At 39.0% G+C, this 11,408-nt stretch overlaps 1 protein-coding gene across 1 annotated transcript; it reads left to right on the top strand.

Annotated features, from left to right (window-relative positions):
- Positions 1-4,691: 4,691 nt before the first annotated feature.
- On the top strand, positions 4,692-5,639 carry Or14p1 (olfactory receptor family 14 subfamily P member 1). The gene has a single exon (NM_001000104.1). It carries the CDS (start codon positions 4,692-4,694, stop codon positions 5,637-5,639), a length of 948 nt encoding a protein of 315 aa, NP_001000104.1.
- Positions 5,640-11,408: the final 5,769 nt, after the last annotated feature.

Below are 11,408 nucleotides of genomic sequence, written 5' to 3'. Positions count from 1 at the left end.
TTCTTCAGGCTGCACAGGTTTGTTAATAACTCTTGTTTAATGCCCCTTTCCGTCCAAGTCCATTCACAGTCCTGCGTCTTCTGATCACGCTGCTCATTCAGCACCAAGAGCCAAAACGTTTTCTTCCCATGTCATTAACTTTTTCTGCTTCAAGCAGTATCTTTGAGAAAGGCCAACTTGATACAAACATCAGATAAAAATTGCCTTGATGGACTACATTTCGAATTGCAAAAGCCAGTTCCCAACCTTCACGTGTGCCATCCTTGAAATCTGGGATTCATGAAGGTTCTGCTGTAGCATCTGGAACTGGTGTTAATTCATCTCTTCCAAGCAACTGGGAAAGCTTGAGAAATGGGGCAAAGCTCATCCAAGATAGTCAGCAACATCATATTCTTTATTAAATAAGAAGTCTATGGTCATTATGATGGTTTTTAATTAGAGTGATCGCGCATTGTGTATATAAAATATTTCTTACATCTACATCTGCCTCATATACTAAACTCTCAGACACCCAGCAATACTTTTTCAATCAGACAGACGTGTGATCTTAAGCATATATTCAAGTTGCAGTTTGTTTTCAGGGCTGTCTCGGGTACTAAGGTGGCTGCACTCTTAGCTGTTGTAAGGGAAGGACCGTGAGAAACAGAAGATCTCAAATGCAGGGGTTTCTGATCACCAACATCAAAGACCTGAGGCAGTAGAGCTCCTCAGGACAGCTGACTGCCGAGGGGCCTTCTGTCCCTGCCCACTAATGAAACCCAGAGTTTCTGTTTCCTTACAGCACAACTGTGAGGAACTTTGTCCCCTGCCACATCTACAGTGCTCCGTGTTAGCTGTCTTGTTTATTACAAATCTAAAGTCCGGTATTCCCTGGCGTTGCCCGTTCTCTGAATCTCTACCGTCGTAGTCCAGATGTTCTCATGGCACATCAGTCTCAAGGTGGTTTAGAAAACTGCTAGGATTATCTAATCTTCTCACTAATGTGTAGGTTTTATTTGTTCTAACATTTATGCAAATATTTGATAATCATAAATTTTTGAGATGATATCACTTATTTTCTGAGTTAAAAATAAATATGTTCAGGGGCGGGTGGGTGGGGAGGGGAACACCCTATAGAAGAAGGGGAGGGGGAGGAGGAAGAGGAAACCAGGAAAGGGAATAACATTTGAAATGTAAATAAAAAAAATCCAATAAAAGAAAAAAATAAATATTTTCTAGTGTAGAATTTACTTGTTCTTTTATGAACATTAAAAATTCCTATTTAATAAACAGTTATAATTCCTATTTCTTTTTTATTTTGATTATTGTGGTTTGATTGAAACTAATTCACTGCACTTATATTATTATTTTGCACTATTGTCATTATTTTAACTTGAGTGAATATTTATTTAAAAATGAGTCTACTTAAAACATTCTCACTGCTAATTTGTTCAACAGTCTAGGTAGTATACATGCATCGTTTCTGTTGCTATTCTCATTTTTAAGAACTAGTATTAATTCTTTATAATTTTTATAGACTTTTATGAGTTAATGTAGCCTTTTTTAATGCATATTTAGAATTAAGACTAGGTAACTAAATTTTGACATATAAACTAATGTAATATAAAAATATGGAAAAAAACTACATGTAATAATGTTTTGCTTACAGAGATCACACAAAATCACCTCTGTTTATTTCCATATAATTTAGTTCAAATTATCTATGACTGTCTTAGATAAAAATCCTTAAATTTACTATCTCAGAATTTGCATGTAGTGATACTGATTCTTAATTTAATTAAAATCTGATTGTATGGTTTGAGGTTTTTAAAGTAATTTTTTATGGTTTGTTAATTTATTCATAGTCATTAGCGATCCATATAAACACCAAAAGAAATAAATGTGTTGGTCTATATGCATAACTTGTAAACTTGTTTTATAATATTTTAAGCCTTCTAATACATTTATTTATTTTTTCTATCAATCACTGATAAAGAAAACTATGCATTTTCTAATTGTATTTGTAGATATATTTCTGACTCCAGGTTTGGGTGTTTTGTTTCAAATTTTGCTTCAACATTGAATTCGTTATTATAAACTTCAGATGCTTTTGAATTTAGGTATAAATTATTTTCTCTTTCTCTTTGTTTCCATGTTTTATGATATTTATGTTACATTATTATGGTTATATCAGTTTTCTGCTTACATCCATTTGTGCTATCTGTGATAGCACTTAATTAGGTATTTTATAAAGTTTAGTGATTTTAATCTTTTTGTTGAAGTGTATAATTACATTATTATTTGTGTCTATTTATTCATTTTATATTTAAATGTTTTATATTACCATAGTCATATGTAATCAAAGTACATAGTATTTTTGTAATATTTGTATTTAGTATGGAAATATTGGATAAGGCTAATCAGCGTATCCAGAAATGCCAGAACATATTTCTTCTGCCTGTTCAACTCTAGCTTTGTATACTTAGACCAAATCTTTCCATTCTTTCTAACTTTGAATCTCGAGTATTGTTATCTCTACTTTACCAATTGTCTTACAGTCTACATATTTCTAAAGATATACAGTATTTTTCCTTACGTATAGAGATTTTTAAATTTGATGCATGAATTTATACATGTGTATGGTAATGGAATTTTTACACAAACACCATAAAATCTTAAATCAGTATGACACAGGCATATATATCTCAATTGTTCATCAAAGGATAAATAGAAGGTTAAAATGTTAAAATGCAGTTTGTGCACCAATAAGTGTTATGCAGTGCATTTATTTTGATGTAAGTATTCATGTTTGAACTCATATCTAAAATTCTTCATTTGTTTTCTGTTTGAACAACGTGTCCTTTAATAGTCCCTATTCCCTATTCTATCTTTCTTTTTTTTAAGTATTCATATTTCATTATATCCACACATTTTCCTTACCAACTTCAATTTGATCTGATGATTTCATGATTTGCAATATAACTTTAACATATCACAGGCAATGTTCAATGACATGTAATTTTACATAATATAAAAACATATTTCATTATAGTAATATTCATTGATATTTTTTAAATTGTACATTTTGATTTTCTTATATATCAATCTAGAATAGTTTCAATAAGTTTTATAACAAAATTAGGTTTGTAAGGAAATGAAATAGCAAAGCAAAGAGTCTTTATATTTGCCCCAATATGTAGCATGCCTGTTGCCTTCATTTTTATGTATAACCTTTAATATTCCATTTTTAATCTTTCAATGTTTGAAGAATGTGATGTCTCTAGAATTAGAAAAGAATTGTCTTGATCTTTAAATTCCCAAAAATATTTTTATCATTAATCTTTACTTTTATTTTTCATCTTTTGGAATGCAAAAGATAAAAAATCTTTATTTTTGATTCCTAATTCAAAGTTTTTGTCCCAAGGGAGTGATGGTAGCAGGAGCTTGAGGAAGGAATTAGTTACATTGTATCTGCAGGCAGGAAGGATAAGGTGATGAATGTTGATATTCAGGTAACTTTCTTTTTACACAGTCGGGAACCTTTCCTCATCTTAGGGTGGGTCTTCACATTTCAATTAAGCAAATGTAGAAAACGCCTCACGGGTATGCTACTGAGTGAGCATGGGTGATCCTGCTGACAATCAGTAATGACTATCATAGCTCCTCATAAATATCGTCAACTTTTACTCATCTGAAGCAATGTTAAGATAGCCTTAACTTTAAGGAACTAATTGATGTACATAGATTCTAGATGAGGAATTTTCTTTATTGATTTATTGGGATAATGTATGATATATACATTATCCCACTACTCTCGTCATTATTTTCCATGATAATTAACAGGGTGCTTACAAGTAATGAACTCAATTTTTCTGGTTGATTTATTTATTTATACAATCCATCTTGTCATTATTGCCTTTGTATATCTACCTTCTTGTTTTTAATTATGGATCTTTTTAATTTTTTGATATGTAATTTTTTACTTTTACCAAATTTAAAAATTTATAAGCATTATTTGTTGAAAAACTGTGTTAGCATACCTAACATGCTGGGATAACAATTAAATGCACTTCTGTTGTTTTAGAAAAGTAATGACTTAATGATACATCCCTAGATGTGTATCATTTTTGTTTGGTCACGTTTTCCCTGGTACCCTCTCCCTGTTATTATCCCACATTTACATTTATCTTTTCCTCTGCTCACGTATGTTTTCTTGCATAGCTGTACTATAACACAGTAGAGAGAAATAAGGAAGGAAGTAGCTGAATTTTTCCACATGCCCTCTCATCTTACAAAACATTCTTCTGGGGAGTAAAGCAGATTTGTAAGTATAATTGATATCAAACTTTTTATTGCTAAAAATTCTATTACTTTAAATATTTTATTAAAGTCAATAAATTCCTTTTTTATAACCTAATTGGGTTATTTATTTCTATTTACTATATAAAGTTCACGATATCATTTGATAACATCATCACACATTTGGTAACTGTTTTTAATACCTTTTTATAAAACTTACTGTACATTATAACTTTCCAGTTTGCAAGATGTCATTCACCCTATGATATCACATTGCAAAAACATCAGTGTGAATTGAATAAAACAAATCAATAATTACTTAAAATTTGAGAAACTCACAAAATTAGAAGAGGGAGATGTATGTAAGTGAAGCAGTAAGAGTTTCCCTTGTATCTCCCCAGACAAGAACCACAATGGCTGACACAGTAGCCAACACAACAGAATACATGGAATTCTTGCTCATGGGATACCCAGATGAACAGGTGCTGCAGACATTGTGTGCCACACTTTTCTTCTTGCTCTACCTGGCAGCACTAGTGGGGAACCTCCTCATTATCACTGTTACTACTGTAGACAAGCATCTCCAGTCCCCTCTGTATTTCTTTCTGAAGAATTTGTCCCTGATTGACATCTGTTATATTTCTGTCACTGTTCCCAAATCCATCATGAACTCTGCGACTAACACCCATTCCATCACCTTCCTGGGATGTGTTTTACAAGTTTTCTGTGTTATATTTTTGGCAGGCAGTGAATTCGCCCTGCTCTTAGTGATGTCCTATGACCGCTATGCTGCCATTTGCTTCCCTCTGCACTATGAGGCCATAATGAGTAAGGATGCCTGTGTTCAGATGGTGGCAGCAGCATGGCTCAGCGGGTGTGTCTATGGGTCTGTCCATGCCACAGGAACATTCTCTGTCCGTTTTTGTGGTCCAAATGTAGTGTATCAATTCTTCTGTGATATCCCATCACTTCTTAGACTTGCTTGTTTTGGAGACGAAATTCTAGAATATGTGTTTATTATTACTAGCTGTTGTTTCGCCTTCGTGTGTTTTATATTGATGGTTATTTCCTATGTTCACATTTTCACTATTATCCTAAGAATCCCTTCTACACAAGGAAGGTTTAAAACCTTCTCTACCTGTGTACCCCATCTTACTGTAGTGACCTTATTTCTCTCTTCTGGATTTGTTGCATATTTAGGCTCAACAGCAAAATCCCCATCATCACTGAACGTCTTTATGTCAGTGTTCTACTCTCTGTTACCCCCCAGCCTGAATCCTGTGATTTATAGCTTTAGAAATTCAGATGTAAAAGTAGCCCTACACAACATTTTTGGTGAAAAAATGATCACATACCTCTAAATCTTGAAAATATTATGTACTATTAAACAAACTATATAAAACTATCTGTTCATTCAAACCTGTTAATAAAATTATTTGCTATATGCTATAGTATCTTGCTCTAACAAAAAAAACAGATTCACTTTATAATGTGATGTGGGACTGAATATTAGAGGATTTTAAATTATAAATTCAGTGGAAATCTTCCAAATATTATGTCTAATATCAATATTAGACATAATATTATTAAAATAATATTAGAATAATATTTTTCATTTCATAGCCATATATTTACCAACACTACTCTCATTACATTTGGATTTCTTTTTTGGCACTGTATCTCAAATATAAATATTTCATGATAGGTTCCTTTAGCCATTTTCCTAATTTCATCATTGTGACAGTTAAAAGTTCCTAGAGTGAAGAAGTCCTAGAATATTTTTCTTATTTGTTTTTTTAATTTTTAATTTTTTATTTTGTAATTTCATTTTATATTTACATTTCAAATGTTATCCCATTTCCCGGTTTCACCTCCAGAAATCCGTGATCCCACCCTCCCCCCTGCTTCTATGAGGGTGCTCCCTCACCCTCCCAGTCGTTCCCTCCCACCTCCCCACCCTGACTTTCCCCTACACTGGGGCATCAAACCTTCACAGAAACAAGGGCCTCTCCTCCCACTGATCCCCAACAAGGCCAACCTCTGCTACATATGGGGCTGGAGCCATAGGTCCATCCCTGTGTTCTCTTGGGATGGTGGTTTAGTCACTGGGAGCTCTGGGGGTCTGGTTGGTTGATACTGTGTTCTTCTTATGGGGTTACAAACCCCTTCAGCTCCTTCAGTCCTTTCCCTAACTCCTCCATTGGGGATCCTGTTCTCAGTCCAGTGGTTGGCTGCAAGCATCCACCTCTGTATTGTAAGGCTGTGGCAGAGCCTCTCAGCAGTCAGCGATATCAGGCTCCTGTCAGCATGAACTTCTTGATGTCCACAATATTGTCTGGGTTTGGTGTTTGTATATGGGATGCATCCCCATGTGGGGCAGTCTCTGGATGGCCTTTTAGTCTCTGCTCCACACTTTGTCTCCATATTTCCTCCTGTGAGTATTTTTCTTCCCCCTTCTAAGAAGATCTGAAGCATCCATACTTTGGTCTTCCTTCTTCTTGAGCTTCATGTGGTTTGTGAATTGTATCTTGGGTGTCCCGCGCTTCGTCTCGCCAGCAGGAACGACGCGGCACACACAGGATCCTACTACAGAAAAGCTTTAATGCGTCTTGAGAGGGAGAGCATAAGCTTACAATGCGGAGACGGAGAGTGAGGAATAACCGTCCCTTATATAGGAAACTATCCTCGCCTAGGACGTGTCACTCTCTGACTGGTCGCTGCCAATTATGCCAGATGACGTACCAAAACGTACGTGTTCCTTTGAGTAGGGACGTTACCAGGCGCCTGCGTATTGCCCTTTTTACTAGGTGCGTTCTGCCGGATGCCGGTGCCATCTTGTAATGGAGTTTGTGAGGACAGCTCCTCACATATGTGAGGACAGCTCCTCGGACAGCTCCTCACATCTCTGTGAGGACAGCTCCTCGGACAGCTCCTCACATCTCCCCCTTTTCTGTTTTTTTAAGCAAACAGGACACCCAGATATAGGAGGGTGAAGACAGAGGTCATATCCTCGTACAAAGTTGGCGAACCTGTACAAGAGAGATACCCTTAGGCTGTTGTTGGGACCCAGGGCACTCCAGACCCGTCGCACTGCCATTTTTCGAGGGAGGGAAAACTGAGGCAGAAACCCTCATGTAATATGACATGCCTTCCAGGGAGCATATTTGGTAGAACTTCCCTGTGCGATGCTAAGCTCGTCACCCCTCATGGGCTGCTCAAGCCGGACACTCTAATCCTGTGCAATGAACCGAGGTTCTAGGAGTGCAAGAGCTGTCCAGCCGGCGACCTGTTGCTTGAGCATGGTCAACCAGATATCGGCTGACGCTCCTTGTTCAAGGGCTACAAGCGCCTGGGCGATCACTACTTTGTCATTTCTTGTTTGAGATCTCAATTTGCAAAGCAACCAGAGGAGTAACACTAATCCACAGCAGAGGATCACTCCAAAAAGTCCCACTCCCACCCATTCCTTGAAATAAGAGACTGCTGAGGTGATCCAGGACGACAATCCCTCCGTCAAAGACAGGTCCAGTCGGGTAGAATTTACTTGAATGATGGTCGCTCTCAGCTCCTGAAGTGTCTGTTCAAACTCCGAGGTCCAATTCTGTAACAGATGCTGTGAAAGACTCTTAGACAGATTAGCAGCTCGGGTAAATTTGTCATATTATATGGAGGTGACACAAAGGCCTGGGTGTTTTTGCTCACAGCCAAGCTGGGCCAGTTGCCATAGAATGTCTAATTGCTCTCGGACCAGATCTATACGTTGGTTGACAAGCATAAGGCCTCCCTATATCTGAGTATTGGCCGAGGCCTGTCTGTCCCGAGCCACAGAGATGGTGGCCGATAAATCATTGATAGTTTGGGTTCTCTGTACTGAATTTAACAAGGCCAATGCCGAGGCAGTAACCGAGGCAGCGACTGCTGTCGTAGCAATAATGCCAGCAATAATTGCAGAAGTACCAAAATCTCTTTTTCCTCTAAATAAGGTCATGGTCCCCGGGGCATCAACAGGGATCGGGATAAAGCGAGGCATGCGGGTAACTACTGCGATATTTTATATGAGTAGCTGTCCAGACAGAGGCAGCAGGTTTGATGTTCCCCGTCCAGGAAAATGACAACCGTCCCTTTTCGCCCTTTCCTCCAAGTAGCATCGCCATGGGCGTAAGATCAGTGCAGCTACCATTAACCCAATGTAAGGCCACCACCATAGAGAACTGTGGCGTTAGCCACAATGTCCTCCTCACCAGTTCCCCATGTGGCCTCCCTTAACCAAGCAGAAGATTGATTATATAACATAATGCAAGGGAGATCAAAAGATGTTTTGTTGAATATGCCAAAACAAAGGCTGCCCTTAAGGGGAATAGTCCTATTTTCTTTTAGTCATTCAACCTGTGGATCCTTAGGTAAATAGGCCAACCCTAAATCCCTGTTAGTGGTACATCACCGGCATCGGGAGTGGAAAGGTTGACATTATTCCCCATCGTAGCTCGCCCTGCACCGTTGCTGGCATCCATGGAAGAAGAGTGAGGAGGTCCAAGAGTCCCAGTCCCTTCTTGATCAAGTAAGTCGTCCTGGGATCCATATGGGATTTTCATTGTCCTGTGGAAAAACACAGACAGCTCCCCTGGATCTTATTAAAACAGGATCCGGGCCTTTTCATTCATTTGTTAATACATCCTTCCATTTGACTAATTCTTTTGTCCTCTTGGGCTCTGAGCAATGTCGCTCAGCCGCTGTTTGTCCAGTTTCATCAAGATTTAAAAAATTTAAGGTAAAAAGGGCCAAAGCAGTGGCCACTCGGGGTGTTGGGGGGAGTTCTATCATAATTCCCCTTCTTTGTTTTATTAAATATGATTTGAGCGTCCGATGAGCACGCTCTATGATTCCCTGTCCTTGAGGGTTGTAGGGCAGGCCCGTCAGGTGGGTAACCTGCATCTGAGCACAAAACTGACGGAATTTTTGAGATGTGTAGGCAGGGCCATTGTCAGTTTTTACACATTTTGGCTTTCCCCAAGCACTCCATGCTTCAAGGCAGTGCTGAATGACATGTGTTGTTTTTTCTCCTGTAAGTGGGGTGGCATGTAGAATGCCAGAACATGTGTCTATAGATACATGCACATACTGTAATTTTCCAAAAGTAGAATTATGAGTAACATCCATTTGCCAGATTTGCAATGGCTGTATTCCTCTCGGGTTGACCCCGATGTGAGGAACTGGGAGGAACTGGCAGCACTGTTGGCATTGGGTGACTATATCACGTGCCTCTTTTCTAGTTATAGAGAAGAGGCGGCGTAAAGTTTCTGAGGTGACATGGAAATTGCCATGAAAGGCTTTAGCGGCCTCTAAAGGAGAGGCCAGGGCCACAGCTATCATTTTTGTGGCTTTGTCAGCCAAATCATTCTCTGAACTCGTTGGGCCAGGGAGTCCAGAATGGGCCCGTATATGAGTAATGTATACAGGGAATCTTCTATTTAATAGAATAATTTGGATTTTTCGGAAAATATCTGCCACCTTACTAGTGGTTTTAATTATACCAGCGGTTTCAAGAATACTAACAGCATTAACCACATAGGAGGAATCTGAAACAATATTTAGAGGAACCTGGAATTTTTCAATGACCTCCATGACCACTAGGCATTCTACCACTTGGGGTGAGGTTTCAAAATATTGTCGTGAGAATACTTGGGAGTTTACCACATATGCTCCCACCCCTGTTTTTGACCCATCCGTATACACCGTTATCCCCTCCTTTAATGGTCTGTGGGATGTGATGCGAGGGAAAACAATAGGTTGTGATCTTGCAAAACACAATAGGGGGTGTTTAGGATAATGATTATCTATCTTCCCTGTAAAGGATGTGAGCAGCACTGCCCAATCATCAGAGGTAGCGGCTAGAGTTTGGACCTGGTAGGGTGTATATGGGATAATCAAGGATTGGGGTGGAGTCCCAAAATGACAGATGGCAGCTTTTAGGCCCTTAATAGCCAGATGTGCTACTGCGGCTGGATACCAATCAATAATCTTCACAGGGGAAGCATGTGGATGGATCCATAACAGTGGACCTTGTTGCCATAAAACGGCAGTGGGTAAATCCTTGGTATCTAGTACACAGAGTGAAAAAGGTAGAGACCAATCAATGCGTTGCAATTGGGCCTGTTTTATGGCATCTTCTACTTTTAGTAAGGCCTTGGTTGCAGCGGGAGTTAGCACACGAGGGGAGGTGATGTGGCCGTCCCCTTCCAATATTTTGAACAAAGGTTTTAATTCCGCGGAAGGGATTTTCAAAAATGGTCTCAACCAGTTGATATCTCCCAAGAGCTTCTGAAAGTCATTAAGAGTATGGAGGTGGTCTCTACGGATTTCCAGTTTCTGGGGTATAATCTTATCAGGGAAAATAATGGATCCTAGAAAATGACCTGTGTCAGCAATTTGGACCTTTTCTGTAGCAATATGTAAGTCCCATTGTTTAAGGGTTTTTTGTAATAAGGAATAGGCTTGTTTGAGTAATTCTAAGTCTTTATGACACATCAATATATCATCCATGTAATGGATTAACAGTAAATTTGGATAGGTCTCCCTGACTGGTTTGAGGGCTTCCTGAACATATAACTGACACATCGTAGGGCTGTTGGCCATGCCCTGAGGTAGGACCTTCCACTGGTATCTTTTATCAGGTTCAATATGATTAATTGATGGGACAGTAAAAGCAAACCTGGGCCTATCTGGGGGGTAAAGAGGAATAGAGAAAAAACAATCCTTGATATCTATTATTACCAAATTCCAATCTTTTTGTAGGGCCGAGAGTATAGGAAGGCCCCGCTGAATGGGTCCAAGGGATTCCATCTGATCGTTAATGGCCCTCAAGTCATGGAGTAGTCGCCATTTTCCTGATTTTTTCCTTATTACAAAAATTGGGGTGTTCCAAGGAGAGGTAGAGGGCTCCAAATGTCCCAATCTTAATTGTTCATCCACCAGTCCTGTAGCTGCCTGTAATTTCTCAGAGGTTAATGGCCATTGGGGAACCCACACTGTGTCCTCCGTCCTCCATGGTATGGGTCGTGCTGCCCCAATGGCGCCTAGGAAAAACCCAGGCCTTGTTTATGGGGGTTGGCGATTGGTTCAATGGGCGTGAG

This window comes from Rattus norvegicus, chromosome 17 (genome assembly GCF_036323735.1).
Source record: "Rattus norvegicus strain BN/NHsdMcwi chromosome 17, GRCr8, whole genome shotgun sequence".
NCBI lineage: Eukaryota > Metazoa > Chordata > Mammalia > Rodentia > Muridae > Rattus > Rattus norvegicus.
Note: the sequence above shows the minus strand (reverse complement) of the source record. Positions and strands in the feature narration are given on the sequence as shown.